This window comes from Zonotrichia albicollis, chromosome 5 (assembly GCF_047830755.1).
Source record: "Zonotrichia albicollis isolate bZonAlb1 chromosome 5, bZonAlb1.hap1, whole genome shotgun sequence".
NCBI lineage: Eukaryota > Metazoa > Chordata > Aves > Passeriformes > Passerellidae > Zonotrichia > Zonotrichia albicollis.
The window spans coordinates 44,330,047-44,352,151 of record NC_133823.1 but is presented as its reverse complement, the minus strand read 5'-3'; the positions used below and the strand labels follow the sequence as shown (position 1 = coordinate 44,352,151).

Sequence of the window (22,105 nt, the reverse complement as noted above, 5' to 3'; positions counted from 1 at the left end):
TCAGACCTATGTGAATCTCCTGTTCTGGTACCAGTTTTTCTGCGGGTTTTCAGGCACTTCAATGACTGACTACTGGATCTTGATTCTTTTCAATCTCCTTTTTACATCGGTGCCACCCATCATTTATGGTGTCTTGGACAAAGATGTATCTGCAGAGATACTCATGGAACTCCCACAGCTTTACACAATGAGCCAGAAATCTGTGGTAGGTTACAGAGTGCTTGGCCTGAAGCAAATTGAAATGGTCAGCATTTGAGCCATTTCTGCCTTTCTTTTATGTTTCATCTCAGATGAACATTGTTTTAAATTCCTTTCTCTGTTAGGAAATGTCAAGGCCTGTGCAATATGTGCACAAATAAAAACCTGGTTTTCAAAAGATTTTTTAGGGTCTTTTCAGTAATAGACCCAATTTTATCAGACATTTGGATGATAAAAGAAATTCAGGACTTTGGGTAAAGGGATGTACTTGACAAACATTGTTACCAGCATGTTTGTTTCATTCATTGTGCCAGCTGTCCACATTCTTCCTCAAACTGGGAGTTGTTTGAACAAGATAAGGGCACTCTGTATACTCTATTTTTTTTCTTTGTCATATAAAGGTCTCAACTGACAAAGAACCATAGCAGATTAATTTCAAATAATCCTCAAAGAACTTCTGTCAGTCAGGGTACTTTTCACCCTACAGGTATGTTCTGAAATTTGCCTTCCCATGTGAAAACACTATACATGATACTGGTCTGTCAGTAATTTCTGTCCAAACTTTTAGCACAGAAAACCAGAGGGAGTGGAACAGTAGTTTATAAATCAAAATTATATAACTCAGTGAGGTTTTTCCTGATTTCTGCTTTGCTTAGCATGAAATCTAGCATAATTTAAATTTATATTTCTAAATATTTAATAATTAAAATAATATCTTTATTATGACAATTGAAGGCAGAGACATACTGAGCCTGAGACAAAATAGGTACTAATAGTCCAGAAAGCAGAAACATTGACTATATGAGTCACCTAAAACTCAACATTTTCTTTATGATCAAATCCTACAATATCATTAGAAGGCATTTCTTTACCATTATTTCCACAATGCCGTTAATAACATGCTTGAACTTTTGGTCAGCCCTGCAGTGGTCAGGCAGTTGGATCACATAATTCCTGCCAACTGGAATATTTTATTCTGTTCTATTCTACTCTATTCTAACAAATAGTACTTAAAAAAAGAGCTACAACGTGTTGTGTGCTAGTGTTGTCTCATTTATTATAACCTAGTAGAAGTTTAGGTTTGGTCTAGAAGGGAAAGAAGGTTATACACTGAATGGACAAATTGTTTACTTGTTTGTGGACTTCTACTTTTCTTTTTATATACACTTAAATACTTTATGTTTCTTGGTTTACAGTACTTTTGAAACACAAAGTATTCTTTAGGTACCAATCCAAACCTGTGCAGATTGGCTTGAGCAGGTGTGTGCTTTGTCAGTCAAAGAATTTTGTTTAAGTAAATGTTGCAAGGCCTCATTATTTGTTTTGATCTTTAGGATATTTACAATGCAGTGATCTGAGCTGAGATGTAAGTTTTGAAGCAACATAATCAGAAACTGCATTGCATAATATATTTTCTTCTTTTCCTTTTTATTCCCTTATCTTCTGTTAGTTTTTTTGTCTTTTGTCTATCCCATCATTCCTTGCTCTGTGGTTGGAGTTATTATCATTTCCTTTCGTGCATGGAAGCACATGGAAATAATTGCTTGGACTTAAATACAGTATAGAAAAAAGATAAATGCTTTAAAAGATGCAATAAGATGCAACATCACAATATTGCACCATGACATCATGAGTGTAGAGCTCTGTATAAACCATAAAAAATAATGGAACAGTAAATGGGATTCATCTTTAGTAGATTAAATCACTTTCCTGAAAGGCAAATAAGTTTTCCACATCACTTTCAGACAGTGGTTCAGTTCTTAAAAAAGGGCTGAAGAGCTCTTTGGAAAAACCCATCTCTGCAGTAATCATAGAGGACATCCTGGGTGATTGGGCTTCTCACCTCTGTGTCTCACTTCAGTGCCTGAAGGAATGGGACGTAGCTGAGCCTGAGCACAGGCAGCTGTGGTTTTCTGGATGGTTGATCTGTCATAGCAGTCTGCTGCTGCTGCTGAGGGAAAAAGTCTTATTCCCTTCTCCTTTTTTTCTTCCTGTTCCCTCTTCATCCATACAGTTAAACTGTTTTCCTAGTCCCAGCTCAGTTATCCCATCAGGTCCTCCCAGGAGCTGATTTAACTCACTAAAAAATCAATGTGTTATTCCAGCAGAAAAGTGAGTTGGTTTCTCACGTCTGATGAGTTAAATTAGCTCACAGAGGAGTCCCATCCACACAGAGTCAGACAGCACACGTAACAAAAAGACATGGAGGTAGAAGAAGGTGGGACTTGGTATTCAGTGATGGCAAGCTGCAGGGTACTTCCCTGTCCATCTGCCCCCTCCCCTCCCTGGTACATCCATTCTGATAGGCACAGCTGCAGGGTCAGAGTTCCCAGAGCTGGCTGCTGATTGAAATACTAACAGTTAGCTATGTTAGTGTGGAGGGAGATCTTTGTTCTAATAACTGTAACACAAAAGATGCCTTTTTCACTTGGAAACTAACTGGAATTACTTCTGTAGATAATCTTTCCCCAGATCCAAATTAATGCTAGTTAAGGATGCAGCAATTTGTTCAGTTTGTTACAATGCCATTATGTTTTTCTCTTACAGGCTTACTTGCCTTCAGCTTTCTGGATAACCTTGCTGGATGCTTTTTACCAAAGTCTCGTTTGCTTTTTTGTGCCTTACTTTGTAAGTGCTGGCTACAGAATATATTTATACATTTTGACTTACTTAAAACCCAAGCAAATCAGAGAATAGAATGAAGTATTTGATTTTTACTTCCTTAGTATATTCCATAGTATATGAATGTATACTAAGATCATCACTGGAACAGAACTGAACTGTGTATGTACAAATATGTATGGTATTGAAGTTATTCATGCCACTTCATGTTAGGACTGTACATAAAGAATATTTGACACTGACCACTGTCTTCCTTTACAGACTTACTGTGGCTCAGACATAGACGTTTTTTCTTTTGGAAACCCCATAAACACAGCAGCACTCTTCATTATGCTGTTTCACCTTCTCATTGAGTGCAAATCTGTGGTGAGTACTTTGTTTCCCAAAGAGTATATTCCTTACAGAGTATGTGCATACAGCTTTCAGTAAAATAAAAGGGAAGAGAGGTCTGCAAATACAAAACAGAATAAGTATGAAAGGGTCAAACCCTAAATATTGTATTTATATGATCATGTGAGCTCTCCTAACGCATCTGTCATTGGAACCAATAGAAATATGACTAAAATTAACAAAACTGGGCCTCAGAATTATTTTTTAATAGTGAAATGATCCTGCTTTCTTTTAAAGTAGGGTGGTTTGGGGCATGTTGGATCAGTTTTGCAAATGGTCAAAAATCCACCAGTGTTCTGCTGTAACTTCTTTGGTTTGCAAAGTTTGTATCTCACAGACAACAGTGTAAATTGCTGATTTTGAATCCTTGGAATTGATTTTCTCTGTGGCCAGGGTAAACAGCTCAGAGGTGTATTTTGATGGCAGAACTGGAAAACTGATATGCTAAGAAACATTATTTCAGTTTTCAAGTCTGCGCAACATAAAGCATCTGCTTTAGCTTGGATAAATCTAGAGTACTTACAAGGGTAATACTTGGGGGTTTGGCTTAATTTTAAAGAAAATACAATAATGGGTACAGTAGAAAAACACTAATGAATGAATTTTGGTTTTTCTTTGACTTTTTAGAAGTATTTTTAGGATTGTTTTGTAGTGGATGAAATGTCAAGTTGTGATTGTCTTTTCACTGTTCTTTTGAGAGTATGACAGCCATAATTAAAATGTCTTTATTGAGAACATATATATAGCATGAGTGTATTCACACTCTGATTAGAGAACTTAAATGTGTTTTATTTGGCATTTTTTAATGTTGGCAGGCTGTAAGAACAGTGACAATGTTGTTTTCTTAGTAGCTGCTATAGCCATTTAGGTGTAAAATTACAGAAAAACTCCAGTGTAGAAAGGTAACCAACGTCTCAAGCAAGATATATAAAGGTGGTGTCATGTGAAGGTCTCACCTTGAGAAAGCTTTCTGTGCTGCCAGTAAATGAGGTAGTAATCTGAGGCAAATGTCTTTCACAAAAGAATGAAAAGCTATAAATTTATGAGACTTTTAAAAAATTAAATGTCTGGAACACCTGTATACTGTAGAAAGAAGGCTCCATTCTTTCTGGGTTGTTTTGTATGAAATTAGGAATATTATCTGAACAGATGTATCCTCTGTTACATTCAACAGCTGCCCTTGGGGGAAAAGTGTGTATGTTCATGTAAATACAGACATAACAGTCTTTCTGTTTTACAGCTTAAATCTTATTTCTTTCCTTGCTGGAATTGCAGACATGGATACATGCAGTAGTTATAGTTGGCAGCATCCTATTTTACTTTGTGTTCACTCTGGCTGTTGGAGCAACTTACAAAACCCACAGCCCACAATCAGACTTTTACTGGATCATGGAAAAGCACATGACAGACCCAGTATTTTACTTAGTTTGCCTCCTGACTACTTGCATTGCTCTGCTACCCAGGTGAGTTTCTGTTATAAAATTATAGATTACTGCTGTTACCAAAATTAGTTTTCTATGAGTCAGTGATGTTATGAAACTCTGGCTAGGTCTTTCCTCCCTAGCATCCCACAGTAAAAATGAAGATTTCATTAATTTATTAAACCAAGATATGTGAGGACAACTTTTTAGTTCCATTTAGTTCTCCAAGCAAATTTCAGTAATAAAAATTTTCTTTTGTGACTTATATAATATTAATTATTGTCTTTGGAGGGCAAAGAAACAGTAATTTTTGTAATCACAGAGTTCATAATTAAATATACATATCAGTTACATTGGTGACCAGAGTTGGACTTGTACTATATATAGACAAAGAAATACTGTGCTTAGTCTGTGTTACTTTGTGAAATGATTTTCTGTTTGAAATTTATGTGATGAATATGTACAAGAGTATTTAGAGTGAAGGATGCATGTACAGGCTTCTTTGTGGGGTGGAAACATGCTGACTAGATTCACAGGGGGTTTTGATATTTTTTTTGTCTCACTGAAGTTCAAGTTTAATAATTAATTCACCCTGGAAGGGCAGTAGTATTGGGTGGAGCAGGGAGACACCTGAATGAGCCAACAGAGCAAACCAAACCACATGAAAACCAGTGAAAGAGACTTCATCAAACCTTTCCTTTAGCTTTCTTTAGTAGCCACAGCTATCTTCATTTCACTGCCTGAGCATGAACTCAAGTCTGTAGCCTACAGTGAAGTGCCTGCAGTGCTAATTAATCATTGTTCTGTGTTGTGTCTCTTTCTTTCCCTCTTATATAATTTCAGAAGGAATGAAACTTGAAATTAAATTGCACAGACAGATACTGAGAGAGTTGAGGAGATAAGTGCTGTCTCCTGCTCACCTGATGTACTTTAATGTCATTAGACACAATCTGAGCACAGTTTCTGGATCAAGTGCTGTAGTACAGGCTGAATAAGTTATCAGTCCTGCCAGCAGCAAAGCTGGCAGAGCCGTGCCTGCAGATGCCTGCAATGGCCACCAAGTATTAAGTCCTGTTTGAAAATGTCTGATCTGTGTCTCGAGCATGTCATCAGGAGTTTTAGTGCACTCACTGGGGATTATGACTGATCTGATCTGACTGATGATGGCTTTGGCTCACACTTCAGCAGAATGACAAACCATGAAGTGCAAGAAACATGTGGATTTCTGTCCCTGCTCTCAGCTTTGTTCAGGTGGTGACAGTAGAGCCTTTTCTTTCACACACAGTAAATCTCCTCTACATGACAAATTATTAGATAAAGGGTGTTCTGAGACCTTTTGGTAGGGCTGTAGAGAGCCAAGGCAGGATAAAGGTTTCAGCTTGGTGACTACTTCCAATGTTTGGCTGTTGAATTTTCAAGATGGCAGTGGTTTTCATGGTGAACTAAAGGCAAACTATTTAGAAATTCCTTAAGTCAAAAGTACTCTCCCTGTGTCCACAGGGAATCAGAAGATTTATAGCTGTTGTGGCTAATTTGAGCTTTTCTACTGCAGTGATTTGAAGCAGAAGTACCTATTAAGGGACTACTGCTGTCACATGCATGTTTTTTTCCAGAGTTAATTTCTGATATGATCCTTTGTATGGTCCTGAAAAGCCTCCACCCAGGGGCACTGTGATACCAGGGGGTCCTCTGCAGCTTCTGGCATGAGGGAGTGAGACTGGGGCTTTCACTGGAGGTTTGAAGTTCTCTTACGGAAGGACAGACATTGGATGCCCTGTTGTCTGAAAATCCACTGCAAAAATCTGTGATTAAAAGCAACCTAAATTGCCAGTTAAGTCAGTTCTAATATCACAGAATTATAGAATGGCCTGGGTTGGAAGAGACCTTAAAGATCACCTAGTTCTAGTCCAAGAACTAGGCTTCAGGGCTGCTTGAATGTTGTTTGGTTTCCTTAGTCACTGGAAACAGTTTTGGGGTTTCTTTTAAACAGCTTTTTTGTAACTGTGTTTATTTTGTAGGTATTTGATAAGAGTTCTCCAAGGAACACTGTTTCCATCTCCGGTGTTGAGAGCCAAGTGCCTTGTCAGACTGTCCCCCAAGGAGCAGAGGAAAGAAATTAAGAGATGGAAAGATGAGTGCAATGTGAATTATAGGGTGGAGCTCCAACCTACTTCTGTGGCGTCCAGCTCAGCTGCAGGTGCTGTATCACAGGAGGAAAGAACTGACAGTGTTTTGCCATCTAAAACACCTTTTCAGACCTGTTCAAGAGATAGGTTATTAAAGAACACCTCCTTCTTACCAGACATTCAGGATGAGTCTGGGAGTACAAGTGGCTTGAACTCTGAAGAGACTGAGTTTACCAAAGGGAACTAATACATTTGCATTTGGTGGCAATAGATCATGCGCCAAAGTCTCTGTGTGTGCTTCTGAAAAGGGCAGCAGTGCCGTAACTCCAGCACACAGAGCAGTTTTGAGTTCTGTTTTGTGTGAAGAAGATGCTTTATTGTATTTTACAAAGTTGGAATGCTAACTGGTTAAACACAGGAGTAATAATTGCTGATTTCTGCCATGCTGTTGTTTTGTTTTCTTCAGCCAAGGTAGATGACAAACACATTTCTTTAAAAGCTTGTTTGTAAGACTTTTCCATAATTTATTAAGATATTCACAGTCTAAATGTCTGGATTATTTTTTATATTTCTTCACACACTAGACTTTGCATACTGCTTATTTCTTGTATGCAACATTGCATAACACCTCATGGTGTTATGGACAGTGCATTGCATGAATGTGGATTCACAGAATCCAGTTGAGGTAAGTCAGCCTGCTCCCTTACACTGTGCCCTAGAACCGTAGCATGCCCTGGCATTCATCAGTTGCTGAAGAATGAAGTAAGTTACAGGGCTGGGATGTGGTGTTACTGGTTGGCTTGTTTCAAGACTTTTTATTACATGTTGTAGTGTGTGTAGACTGTAATTTATGTAAGCACTGTAGTCCAGTTTGTTCACCAGGCTCTTGCATGGGCCATCTCCCTGCTGGACAAACACAATTTTAACCATAAGAGGGAAGCCCAAATGTGACATGTCTCCCTCACTGCCTTCTTCACATAAAGAGCAAACCCTAAGTGCAGCCTTTTGTTTTTCATGTCAGGTCATCCTCCAGGTGTGTCACTCCATTTTGACTCCATGTGCCATTTCACGTTGTCTGCCACCAAAATGGCCTTTTTTCCTACCTCACCCAATTCAGATGTTGGCTGGCTGTCTTTTCTCTAAACTACCTCATGCCTGTACTGCAAAATTGTTGGCCAGCAGCAGTGAGGAGCTCCAGTCTGTCTTCGGTCTTCCTTTACAAATAGCAGCTTTTAGCTGGTAACATCACTCTTCTTCACTCTCAGGTGTTTTAAAATTTCTCCAAGCTTTTATAATAATCAGCTTATGTGTCTCTAAAGGCTGCTCAAAAGAAGGCATCTTGCATTGCATGTCTCACATTTAAGTGCTGTTGTTCATCTGTCTCCCAAGATGAGTCCTGCCCTCTGCCAGTTTCCCACTGCTCACATGCTGCACAAAAAGTGGCTGAGGTGCATGTGGCAGCTTCTAGATTCCAGACTCTAATTACTGCCTCCTTTTTACTTCCATTCCCAAAAAGTTACATGGACAATTTAGAGAGGAGCTTAGGAAATCTGTTTGTATTCACTAGCACCTGTTGAAATAAACCATTTCCTCAAACTGTAGCTGCTAATGAATTATTAGTGCTGAGCCCATTTTTTGGTTCTGTTACTTTCTCAGACTTCTCTGTTTTCAAATTCCCCAGATTTGTGTGCTTATTTTTAGGCACCATGTTTCAGGCAAGGGCACTGCTTTCTAATTGAACCAGAACCATGAGCTTTCCACATCAATGATCAACATTGCATATTCCACATCTTTTAAGATCTCTGAAAGAATTTAAACAAACGCTGTGAGGTCTGGACAGCTGCTGCTATACAGGGCAGATATTGAGGGCATGCTGAGTTCATTCAAATGCCAGTCATCACATGTAACAAAATGTTTAAAACAGCTCTGTGTTCAAAAGGTAGAATGTAATTAGGACTGACTCTATCCCTAGTGTAAGTGAGGGGAGAAAGAGAAAATGTAGTTTTTTCAGCCTGTAGAAGAAAAGTAGTGGAAGGAGAAAGTGATGACAGCCATTTCTGAATTTATTTTCTTTTTTTTTAGTTCAGTTCAACATATGATAAAATGTTTTTGGTAGGTTCTAACATAAAGAAGATGCCTTTGAAATGACCACAGACATTCAAACCCCAAGAGAGCGTGTTGTTTTGAGTTACTTTTTCAGATGTTTATCTGAAACATCCTTCTTGCTGTGGGGAGACACCTTGCCATGAGCATACTCCAGATTTCCCAAGTGGAACATCTCTGCTTTCTCTTCAGGAAATGAGAGCTGCAAGGCTGCAAGTTGTGCAGGGAGACAAGCTGGTACTGGGGCAAAATCACACTGGAAGAGAGTTACTGGGATGAAGTGAAATCATCTACTCTGCTCCACAATCCCAAGGCAGGCTCAGCTCCACCCTTGTCCTTCCTAGTGGATGTTATCCTGCTGTAAAGAACTCCAGAGAAACAAGCATTGCTCTCCTGCCCTCTAATAGTGGTTTTGTTTTCATTATCTGACCTGAATGTTTCTTCTGCACTTTAAATCCATGGCCTCTCTGCACCTGTGGCCACTGAGAGGAGATTGGTCCATGTTTTACAGGTCTCTAACTCTATGACTGAGGTATGGTGAACTTTGATGGGGGAGCTCCAGCATTTCCAGTGACCTGAGGGAGTGCAGGCCTCAGCTCTGTCTCCCCTGCCTCTGTGAATGAGAGTTTGGGGACAGCACCAGCCTGTGACCTGCCCTCTTGTTGCCTCTGCTGCAGAAGCAGAACCTACCACCAGATTTGACAGGTAGATGATCATTTACTCTCAGGAGTTTGCATTTTTTCATACAAAAGCTGTAAGTAAGATCAGAAGTAAAACCTTCTGACTAAGCCATGGCATCAAAATAATGACATGAAGAAACATGAGTGGGGAGTAATCTGTTTGACCCAGGACCAGCTCCGTGATGGACATTTACATTGCTATTATGTGACTCTTTAGAAACCTCAGCACTCCATTACTCACAACTTAGTGCAGTGAGGCTTTCAGGACACTGATCCTCTCTGCTGAGATTGTAAATGCTTTTGTACCACTTGAAGTAGTGAAAAGTAACACACGTGTGTGTGTGTGTGTTTATTGCATCTTGGTACTCCATAATGATTAAAACTGCCCTCTACAGTTGTATTTTATTAGAGGATTTCAACAAGCAGTCTGGGTCATAACATAATTTATCTGTTGGGTAAAACTTGCTTTGGGGGTTGGGTTGGGTTGTTTTTTTTTTTGTTTGACTGTTAAATTTTTTTGGTGTGGTGGTTGGGTTTGTTGCTTTTTTTTGTGGTGGACAAGCAGAAGAAATAGCTGAAGGCATTTGCTGTGATTACTTGCTGTCTTTTATTGAAAGGGAGATGAGGGTCATGAGTCTTTAGGAAGAGCTTTAAAATATTAATTGGCCATAACTAAAGTAGGGCCAAATGAAGGGTGGAAACACATTGCACTCCTTGTGCTTCTCAACAGTTCAGTGTTTCCTTTATTTTTTTTAGCACTGAAAACACCACAATCACCTGCTTGCTTCTCCACTTAGGCACAGCATAATCTGACTTTTCCATTTTGAAAATAAGCTTTTTAAGAGCATCTCACAGGTGCCTTCCACATGTCATGAAAGGAAGCACAGCATTTACACTTCTTTAATATGAAAACAAACCAAAAGAACCACCTTCAACTGCCCCAAACTTTACAGCTACATCTACAACAGCCTTAACTCTGATTTTGATGTGCAGTATTTGACTTACAGAAGAAAGTACATGTTTTAATTTTTTTTCTTTCTCAGCAACCACACCTGTGCTACAGATTTGTGGGTGGCAGTCAGCCATAGCCTGTGCTGAGTATTCTGGCAGCACAGTGAGTTTGGTCTGTTCCTGGGGCACTGTTTGAGCTGATGTTTAGCCTGAGCTCTGTTTTCCACAGCCCCACTGGCCGCAGCACAAGGCTGAGGACTGGTTGAGGACCAGCTAAAGCAGAGAACCCACTGCTCCCACCAGCCCTGGCTCTTGGCCAAGGCTGATGGGCAACTTCCAAATGTGACTGTCTTAACAATGTTCCCATAGATGAATTTCAGTGTGAATTTTGTATTATTTGTTGTTATGTTACTCTTGCCCTCATGGTCCTGGCTTCCTTATTGCAGTGGAAAGGTGAATTTTAACAGTGTTAAGCTTCTGTCTGCTTATTATTTTGATTTCAGCATGTGTACCATGTTGTTGAAATTCTGTGTACAACTTATAAGAGATTTTTTTATTTAAAACTAATTGCATTCCAGAGCAAAATTATAGAACAAAATGTGTTCAGATTGCAGATTTGATTGCAGCTTTAATTTTTCAGATTTCTAAGTTCACAGTAGTTGTCGGCAGCAGTATTCCTAGTAATATTCTGTATTGGAAGCATGCACACAGAAAAAACTAAAAGTTGTACAGTGGTAGTGCCAGAATCTCCACAAGTACTGCAGTACTAACAGGGTTGCTAAAAAAGGTCAGCTAAGGATTCAAAAATGCCTTTTGAAGGCTATTTTTGGCATTATTGCTAAAGTTGTAACTTTTTACCTCCATATTATCATTTAGTCTCTCTAAAGATTAAAACACATGTTCAACAGAAGTTATTTGGAAAATGATTGTAAATTTTTATTAGTACAACTAGAAAGAAACATGTTGGCTTAACTGAGAGTGGCACTGCTTCCATTTGGAGATACAGCTGTGGTAAAGCAAAACCAAATGTTACCTTACAATGAGGCCACACTGTGGGACAAACAGCATAACTGTGATCACAGCCATTGGTTCAGCACACAGGAGAAGGCTTGACACAGTGGAAGGAGGAGCATGTTTGCCTATTTCATGTGCACACATAAAAAACCCCGTATAAAAATACATCTATAAAATTACAGATTTCCTCTTTACATGGAATGTTGTGTCAGACACAGTCATGGGAAAGGATAAGACCCAAGTGCTCCCTCCTAGAGCCATGTGGGATGGGGTTCAGCTTGGAATTTCTTCAGACTGATCCCATATAGGACAGGCCTGGACCTTATGTTTAAGCAAGCCTCTACTTCATTTCCTGGGAGGGACTGCTTGGAAACTGGTGGAAGGTCAAATCCAGGTAATTAAAATGTGTAGTTACATGTTATCATTTGGAAATGCTAATATCTACATGAGTGACATATGTACTCTAGCGCTTTACAAAATTCAAAGCTGCTAACCACAGACCATATCTGGTGGAGAGCAGCCAGGCTGGGTTGCTTATTCTGGAGCAGCATCTCTTTGGAAAACACACTGGCCAGAACCTGTCTGACACCAGCCAGCTGGCTCTAACAACCACTGGGCCACCCACACCTCAGGGAACTCTTGAACCAGCTCTAGGACTCAGAGCTTCTCTGCCCTACAGCCCCAGAGGAAAGCTGAACGAGAACTGAGCTCCAGCCTCCATATCCTTGAGGCAAGGACATCAATAACCTGCTTCAGCTGTAATCTACTTGCACTAGATAAACATGGTCACAGCTGCCTTCTCTCATTTATAGCTGGGGCAAGAAGAGTATTTTACGTGTTATATCCTTAAGATACTAAAAGTAAAAAACCCCAACAATCAAACCTACCAACGCCTCAGAGTTATCCTTCTGAGCATGAAACAGTGACTGAGTAATCACTTAAATAGTTTCAGAATCCATAACATAAATATTGAGTATTTATTAATATTCATGTCTACAGCGCAGTCTAGTGTGACTAATGTTCTAATGTTAGCAACGTTTAAGGAGAAGATATGGAGAGAAGAAATCTTTACAAAAGCAATAGATCTATGGAGATGAGTTGCAACATGATTCATAATACCTGAAATGTCCATGTGTTAGGTCTTTTTTATGCATGTTTTCACATGCAGCAGTCAGTCATGCTATTGACAAGGCCCTGCCGTGCTGTCATGGGGCTGTGCCAGAGGTAGCAGAGAGGATTATTATGTGCCTTAGGCTGGATTCACAGGGGACTAGGCACAGCACTGAAAACACAAATTTTAAATGCATTGTTCCCCAGTGGAATTTGTCCTGTGGTCCTCAGATTCCTGACTTGTCCTATTGTGGCCTCCTAAAAGCTGATAGCTGTGCAGGACATCATCTACAGCAGCTGATAGGACATACTTCCCCTCTAGCACCATACAAAGGTGCCAAGCTCCATCATAATCTTTTTCAACCAGATTCTCTTGGAGTTAAGTAGAGTTAAGGCTCAGTGTCTTACTACTGCACAGAGCACTCCACATCTGGCTACCAAGCACTTGAGCTGGGCTCCTCGAGCCTTTGCTGGTGAAGCTGTTGTACTTTGCATCTGGTATTTCTAATACTCATTTCAACAGAAGCTGGAATCCCAAGTCTTCTATCAAACTCTTTCTGCTTTTTTCCTTTTCCCAAATCTTGGTAGTCAAAACTAAACTTTAAATGCAAGGTACAAGAAGAGACCTATAAAAATTACCCAGTTCCCCAATATTGTGATGGTGCCCACACTGCATCTATTGCATTTTAAATCTGCATTTTCCATGTCTCACAAGATGTCCAAACTAGATGACTGCAGGAGGGAAAACCATTGCAGTGGTATTGCCAACCCTCTTAGGTTTTTGGAGGGCTGGAGATGGTCAGTGCATGTTTTGTATGCTGAACACATGATACAGTGTGAGGAGGAAAGCCAGTGGGGCACATGTTTGATAAACACACCGATCAGTGTAGTGCTGCTGAGACATGGGTGTCTCCTAGACACATTAGGACATTGGAAGCTTCAGAGAATAAGTGCTAGAGGCTGTCCACAGAGTCTGAACAGTAAAGTTCTGGTCTCTAGTGCCTCTACTGGCAGTTATGGGTCTGTGGGCCTACTGGTTCCTGCATCACCCCAGAGAGATGCCCAGTCTGGCTCTGGGAACAGAAGCTGTGGAATGAGGACAGTACAGGGGTATGCCTATGCAAATGAACCACCCTGAGGGACAAAATGCACTAGCTCAGGCATGCCAGGAGCATATGGCTACACACCTTTGGAGACCTGCACATGTGCTTTGATGTGTCCTGTGCCACGTGGATGTACAAACCCATTGATCTCTTCCACACCCTCCAGCATGTGGTATGGCCCTGTCCAGAGTTGTCCTTGTGAATGTACATCCTGCAGGGCCACATGAATGCACAAAGTTCCTTCTTCATCACAAGAAGTGAGTGAAAATGCATGTACTACTAACTGAATAGTATTAAAATAGGTTATTTTAAAAAGTTCTTCTAGTCTGTGCTACTGCTTAGTTTTAATAGCTGAAAGGCAGAAAGTGGTTGGTTCTTTTCTTTTAAGCTTTTTGTAGTGTTTAGAATAGCACCACAACACAGTTAAAAGAAAAGTCAAAAGGATTATTAATTCTACCACAAATTATATTCACGAGGAGAGGATTTACCAGTAACATACACTGCATATTCCATTGCTCCACAAGAAGAATAGACAGAGCTTGAAACTCCTTTTCACAGAGTTTCTGGACTGCAAAACCTTCAGTGTTGAAGTGCTGATTCCTTTTTTCTTTTCTCTGTCAGCATAATCCTTACCATCTGGAGTTAGTTTAGCAGAAAGGTGTGGATATATATTTGTCTTTCAATCCACTCAATAAAATGTGACACATTACTGTAAACTCCAGGTCCCAAAACCTTGGAAAAGCAGACAGAGCCCCAGGATGTTAAACCAAACAGAGTCCAGCGCCCGGCAGGATGCTCGCACACAAGTGGTCCTCCACTGTCACCCTGCAACAGGAAAGTTAAAATCACTCTATTACACACATGGCCAGCACTCATCATTAAAGCTATATCACATTTCCCACAGCCATTTTCCTTTAGCAAATAACTCAGCTGTAAAAATCTGCTGAACTGTGTAGCCACACGTAGCATTACCAGTATTTATTACCCATTACATTTGTACAAAAAATAACCTGCAAAAGGCTCATAAAAATTAAAAATTTACCTAATAAAGATAAACCCTAGAGTCTTCAAGCAGCATTTCAGTAGCATGAAGATAAGTTCTTTACACCAATATTAACAATAATAGTAATGATAAAAGTTGGGTTCAAGTATATAAATAGGCAGCTGTCATTCCTAGAATACATAAAGTACGCTACACCTAATTAATATCACAGTATTTTTATTTCTAAAAGCAATTTTGTTTCTGGAAACCTTCTCCTTACAGAGAAGCCTACCATGCAAGAGTCCACGGTGCCAGATTCGTAGCCTGCACACAGCATCCTGCTGGTGATGATTTTCATGTCAAAATATGACTGGCATTGCTCTAAGGAAATTATGCGAACCTCTCCTTCTTGAAGCTTGAAAGGCACTGAAAAACAGAATTAGGTGTTTACTATACACAAATTCACAAATACTTACCTATTATGACTCCATGAGGTATGACAAACATTTCCACTGGGATATATTATAAACATTGCTCTCTATATGTATTAAATGTAAGGAGCACTATGTGTTGCATTCTGGAGAAGGACTAAGCACACAAGGACTGGTGTGACATTTGCTGTTTATTCAGCATTCACACCTTGACATGCTGCAATTTGTGACTTATAAGATGGGGGCAGTAGTGGCTGGAAAATAGTACTGTGGGAGAAGTGGACAATAGGTTTGATTGACTGTTCCAGGGTAGGACCTCCCTGTTTCCTGGTGTCTGTCATGGTAAAACTTGGTAATAATCAGAACTATTTTGGCTATGTTTGGGTAAATTTGACTTACAGAATGTACCAGGAACAGGAAATCAGTATCTGAACCTAATGAAATTATTATGAAGTAATATGTTCAAGAGACAATAAAACACTTCTTCCTAGTCCAAGCAACTTAATGAGCTCAAATTCTAATCAAATTTGTTCAGCCTAAATGCTATGTAGCCACAGTGGGTTTTGATGCTTCCTAGCATAAAACCTTTAAAATCAACTCTGACCACATTAGAGAACAAAAAACTATTTACCAGTCTGCAAAAAGAACCTGTCAGAGTTTTTCTCCTGACATCATGTACAGATATTTTAGATGGGTAGAGATGCCAGTAAACAGCTTACCATTCCCATATCCAGTTTAATTTTTACCTCATCTAAACTGGCCACTACAACTGAAGTTCCACTGAAGCAATACAGAAAGAAAGATTTCCTTACCCAATGTATGGAAAAGCCATCCCTAGTAATTACTATAATAATAGCAAAGGCAGAAACACAATGGCTAGCGCACGAAAAGTGTTGGAGCCAGACTAATTCGCATACTATTCATGCAGAATTATTTTACCTGACCAACGATTTACATAACACAACAGTTCTTGACAAGGATTGTGGCAGCCCCAAAACAAGAAAGCACACTAACCTATTCAGAGGTACAAAAACAACACTTGTGATTGTGGAATAAATTGTCCCACAAGTATGAAATGATTCATGACCCTGTTCCTCCAGCCTCTATGCCAGTGCTTCCAGTCCCCAGCCTTCTCTGAACTAAGAGGGTTTCTGAAGAGGTGCTACCTTTGCAATACTGTTCTGACTGCAACTTAGATGGGTAAATCGTAACTAACGTGGGGGACTTTCCTGATAGAAGTTTCCAGATTCTCCATGTTTTTAAAAATCAAGTCAGTGTCTAAGTAAGTATTAAGGAGCATAAATTGAGGCTGCTGCTTGAAAAAGCTAGGCTATAGTCACAGCTTGATCCCTTCAAGAGTAGTTACACTTCCCCATTATTTACTAAGATCCAGTAACAGTATAAATGGACAAAAGTTTGTAACATTATCACTTATTGGATTAACTCAGTAGAAGCTTCACATGTTTTTCAAAAGTCACAGAAATACTCTTACTTTTCAAAAGTCACAGAAATATTCATCTTACTTTTGTTGCCCATGTGTCCCCAGCCTGTGATGTAGCAGTAGGTGTCTGGCTGAACCAACTGGTTCTTGCTGGGCAAGCAGACAGGTCTTACATAGCTTGTCTCCTTGATGTCCTCATCGAGTTCCACAATGCTGATATCATAGTCTACAACTGCTCTGTTGTAGCGTGGATGGAGGATGATGGTCCTCACTAGTCGGGTCTGCATGAAACTTGATGGATGATCAAGATTGCTAATCCCAAACACTACCTTCCAGACAGCTGCACTTTCTCTCCTTTGTGGAAAAAAAAAAAAAAAAAAAGAAAAAAAAAGTGAAATTTCAGTCAAGGTTTTTCTTTTAAGCTAAAATACCCAAGATATTTTTTTTCTCTCTTTTTGTACACTACACTTTGCAAAGCATGCAAATACTACAAGAAGAAAACAGGTATTTATGCATTATTCCTTACAGCAAAGACCTGAGCAACAGAATTCAATGCTTTTAATTTCCCTCCTGCTTTCAATCAAACACATTAAAGCTCACTCCATCAGAAGATATGTAACCATCTATTAGTTGCTGTATTAAAGGCTGTCAAAGTCATCCCTTGGATCCTTCCCAGCATTAGTTGCTCACACGCTCACTGGTGGGCACATGCAGATTTTGCTGGGTGAGAATATTGTTCAGTAGACTGCTGCTGACAGCAGTTAAGCCTCACTGAAAACTCTAAGGAGTCTCAAATAAGCAATTTCATTGTGTAAATTAAATATTTTTGGATAGCCATGGGAAAAATCCCTTATTTATTCAGCATTCAGTCTGTGCCAAGTATACTTTATATGCCTAAGATCAAAGGTTACTTTGACTCTTAAATTTTTTTGAGACTTTTCTGGTATACATACAAGACCACAAAGCAATGATACATATGATACAAGGGGGAACAATGAATTATTGTTTGTTGAGACACATCAGAAAAGCCTAGATTTTATGGAAGGCTTCGAGGCTGTAATCTCTCTGTCCTAACTGGTCACAGGATTAGTTGTGGGTTCTTTGTGGTTTCTATTTAGTCTGTGATGCTAAAAGCTCTCCAAAAAGTCACCTTTTTTCACAACTGCTGAAAGACAATTCATGTAACTAAGCACCTTTGACAGGACTGAAGCTTATTCAAAGCAGTGCAAGTAAAAGCATGCAAAATTTCAGCTTTTTGATAGTGTTCAAGAGGGTTTTAATTCCTGTAATTTGTAAAGAGATTCAATTGCTAAATCAAGACTACGTTTATCTTAAGAGTTAGATGAACATTCTGGCATTTAAGACTGTAATGATCATTTCAGCATCATGGTCAATTCATGAGCTGCTCCATAAAGTTACAGAAATGAAGTACTGAGAATATTTATATACTATTGTGTTTATGACCATTGTAAAGTAGCATTGCCTAGAGAAATAAGTAGTCAGCCAGAATGCATTGTCCTACACATTAAAAAAATCTCTAGATGTTTTGGTTACTTTAATGTAATGCATTTCAAAATGATCTTGACAAAACTCAAGGGGGACTATAATAAGAAAATTTGCAAACAACAAAATGTTAATGCAGCCCTTTATATTTATGCCCTCTACAAGTATTCATGGCTATTTGTATTGTTTTTATATGGTCCTTATGTTTTGTATTCCAAACTTCACATGAGTTTCACAAAATGGAGCTTTTTGTATAAAGGACCAGAACATTTTAAAATCTCTTTATATTGATGTATTATCTGGTTGGTTTGGGAAATTTTTAAAATACTTTATGTAAAAAAGAAATTGTGACAAAGAATGGTCTTGCTGATGATACTTAAGCTTACAAAAAAAAAAGTTCTTACAAATGAAGAATTTCAAGATTTCAGCTTCTGGGTACATCCTCCCCAGTCTATTCAGAAAGGCAGAAGAGAAAAAAGTCCATATAACTTCTCAGTCAATTATTAGACCACAATATCTTAGTACTTTCAGGTCTTTAGAATATAAATGAGAAAGAAGTTATACTCCTAACTCACAGGGACATTATGCAGCTCTACATGAGGAGTAAATGAACAGCATAAAAATGTAGTGGCACTTTTTCTGCATTTGACAAAACTGGGAAATTTTTACTTTATAATGTGACAGCTGCTTTGCTTATCTTTTCAGTAATGAGAGGAATCTTATCCAGGACATTCAACAGCAGTCCAATATTGCTGAAGAATCAACCTCTGTCCCACCTTTTATTTTAGATCACCAGAAAGTGTTCTTCCAAAGGATAGGAAATATTCCAGGAGTATATTTAAAAATAGATGGAGAAGGAAGAGAAATTCCTTCTGGATCCAAAATCTGATAAAATACAGTACTCTTGTTTGTATTATGCAGGTTTAGCAAACTGTTAGTTTAGAAGGACAAACACCAAAGAACTTAGTTTTTCAGAAATAAAAAGACAAAATTTTTAATGAAAAAGTGAATGACTAACACTATAAAGAAATATCGGTTCAGGAGAACCTTGCTTAACAGAATTTCTGCTGCCTTAAACATAAAGAAAGTGTTTTGTGCAGTTTAAAATAATTTGCAGAGATCAAGCACCAGTTTAAAGAAGGATTAAGTAACCATATGCCAAAGGAGTACTTGCTAACTACAGCAGAAAACACTTGTTTAAATTTTCTTTAGAAACCCAATTTAAAAACTTTGGTACATGATGAAATTAATCAGGTAATAAAGCTCCCTCTGAAATCTGCGGTTCATCAAAAAGAAATATTGGTTAGCACCAAAAAGTTGGCAATGATCAAAACAATTGCTAAGACATGTAAACACCCTCTGCACTCCAGACTCTCCTTCCACCATGGTGTCTGATACCAGGAGGCACTCAGCTGTTAATACTGACTTGTTAATTATTGCAATCCTAATGAAAGAGTGGCCTGTATAAAAAGAAAAGGCAGTGATTTCAATATGTCATTTGCACTGTGAGTAAATACTCAGTTTTTCTTTTTACCAGTGGCCACAGCATTTTTTCAGGGTCTTTTCTACACAGGTACAGAGGATGATTTTTAAACTCATGGCAGTTGTATGACAGCTATAGAATTAGTGCTTTGGTCTTCTTCCTTTTCCTGTTTCCTGCTGAAAGTCAAGGCATCTTCATTTAGCTTTCATCAGTAGACATGCCGGCAGAGAATAGTAAAACGTGAAAACCTAAGCTGATGCCTGTTTGTACCTTTTACCTTCTTTTTAGTCTCCTAAATCCAGGTCTCTGTGACTGGCTGTTCTGCAAAGTTCTTCACCTACACCCCATGTGTTTGCTAGAGGGAGAACTTGTAAATTCACACGTGCAATATGTGAAAAACACTAATCACTTGTTTTTAAAATTCTAAAAGTCTAATAGTAATAAAATGGTTATAAAAATAGTACTACAATTGGTGTAATAATAATTTGGACAATTTGAATTAGGACAATATGAGGCATAGAAACAAAGAGTTATGGATGTCTGGGTACCTTTCTCTGGGCAGCACAAGCCCAAAAAAGGACACATGTTAACAGAGGATTAACTCCTAAAAACAATAACTTGTTGCATATTCATACATAATGCATAAATTCTATTCTAACACAGGATTCTGTCTGGTAATCGTCAACTTCTTCATAATCTTAACAGCATTGTTCTGCCGGAGCGAGGCGGGAAGAAGTTTGTTTCTCCTGATAACGGAGGAATAAATTCTCTTTCTCTGAAAGATTTATGTGTCTTGTGATTGCTATCTCTGTGCGAGTCTTTTCTTTTAGAAAAAAAGTATCTTACACAGCACAGTTTCTATTTTAACATTATGCTATAACCTAAAACTATACTTAACACACTACTTAAGAAAATTAATACAGCATTACTTTCTAACCCAACACACATAACATTAACATTTGCGAGAAGCCAATCACAAAGCAGGCATTTTTCACACAACACGCGAGCAGCGAAACGCCCGAGCGCTCTCACCCCTCGAAGCAGTGGGCGACGGTCAGGACCCATCTGCTGGCGATGAGCACGCAGCCGCACACGTGCCCGCTGGGCTCGCTCTGCAGGGAGCACTGCCAGGGCCAGCGCCCCGGCCGGCTCGTGCGGCCCCCCAGGATCCTCTTGCTCATGCGGGCGGCGGGGCGGCGGCCGCAGTCTGCGGGGACAGCGGCGTTAGTGGCACCGCGCTGGCACGGCCCGGCACAGCCCTGAACGGACTCATCCGCCGCACTGCCCAGGGAAACCACCAGCCAGGGCAAGTTACCCAACCAGAGCGTTTGACACGCGGCTGTATCAAACACCGAGACACTTTTTGCATCCCTTCGGATCAAAGGATTTGCTCTCCGGTTATTAATTTTGCCTGAAATATTAACCAAGCCAAGTTTGGAATCTTGACTTCCTTTCACTCCGATTTCCTGATGTTTTTTTTTTTTTTCCTTCTAGCTAGTAACGTTTGGCCAGCTTTGTATTATCCAGAAGAATTGCTTCTGGAAATCTGCTCAGCTAATAATGAGGTTTTTCTTAAGTCAGGTCTGAGGTTAATGTCATGCTGTTTACTCAGCTACACAGCAGAAAACTCACTTTGCCTGCAGAAATTACTGAATGAGAATATTTGAAGATCTGAAGACGTTCTAGTACTTCGTCCATTACACTTAACAAGCCACTTCCACTAGAAATTACACCAGGCTACCACCTGCCAGCTACTACCCTAAAATAATCCTTCATTTTTGCTTCACTTTCTTTTTTGGATTTGAAAGATGCCAGGCTTGTTATTTATTCTGTTTATACTCAGTCTAATTTAGAGAACAAAAGAACACCACCAGTTTCTGCAACTAGCATCCCAAGGGAGGATATGCTGCCATTGCATGTATGTGGGAATTTAGTGCTGAAGAAATAAACTGGAGCAATGGTTTTTGTACCTTATAATTCTTACTGTGTTCATTTAACTTCATAGAGTAAGCAACATGTCAGCACAAAATACCTCAATGAGATTTTTGAAAGCTCCTTTGAGCTTTTGCCTTTCTCTGACAAGTAGCAAATGTTTTGATTAGTTTCCCAAATTTAGCTCCTGTCTTGTAATTCCTTTTCCCTGCCTCAACCTACTTCATAGTTCAAGTGTTCTTCAGCAAAGCTCTTCTTGTCTGTAGAACATGGTTTCATCAGAGATGAAAAATTTCTGCATTTTCAAACCACTTAAAATTGCCCAACTTGCTGGGCCAACAGACTTGGTCCATAACTTTCTGCTTCAGGTTCTTCTGTCCTCCTGAACTAAACAAATAGATCACAGCTTCAGCTCCCAGGCAGACACTCTGCTAACCACTCTGCTGGTTAAGGATATTTTCAGCAGGAAGTTTTATCAAATTACCTTTTGAAACCTAACTGCTGACAGAATTCCTTTAGTGGTATCAGGAATGGGCTACCTTAACACACAGCATCCTAGTCAAAATATAAGAAAAGCTGATGAGACTGAGTAAAGTAGGGAAAAATAAACCAGTG

General features: G+C 39.3%; 2 protein-coding genes across 9 annotated transcripts in view; one reads left to right on the top strand and one right to left on the bottom strand.

The window, feature by feature from the left end:
• Window positions 1-18,524, top strand: part of ATP10D (ATPase phospholipid transporting 10D (putative)) — a 49,090-nt gene extending 30,566 nt beyond the window's left edge. For 2 of the 5 annotated variants that reach the window (XM_026795275.2, XM_026795274.2), the window contains exons 19-23: window positions 5-205; window positions 2,746-2,826; window positions 3,082-3,186; window positions 4,486-4,673; window positions 6,650-8,865. In XM_026795275.2, the coding sequence (XP_026651076.2) occupies window positions 5-205; window positions 2,746-2,826; window positions 3,082-3,186; window positions 4,486-4,673; window positions 6,650-7,004 (930 nt within the window). In that variant the 3' untranslated portion in view covers window positions 7,005-8,865. The other 3 variants (XM_026795276.2, XM_074541536.1, XM_026795277.2) reach the window with 3 other exon arrangements.
• Window positions 9,619-22,105, bottom strand: part of CORIN (corin, serine peptidase) — a 118,734-nt gene continuing 106,247 nt past the window's right edge. For 3 of the 4 annotated variants that reach the window (XM_074541537.1, XM_074541538.1, XM_074541539.1), the window contains exons 19-22: window positions 20,591-20,765; window positions 16,655-16,926; window positions 14,993-15,126; window positions 9,619-14,543 (exon numbers count right to left, since the gene is read on the bottom strand). In XM_074541537.1, coding sequence (XP_074397638.1) covers window positions 14,361-14,543; window positions 14,993-15,126; window positions 16,655-16,926; window positions 20,591-20,765 — 764 coding nt within the window. In that variant the 3' untranslated portion in view covers window positions 9,619-14,360. Of the gene's footprint in view, window positions 14,544-14,992; window positions 15,127-16,654; window positions 16,927-18,479; window positions 20,766-22,105 lie in introns of those variants that run through there. The other variant, XR_012580474.1, reaches the window with a different exon arrangement.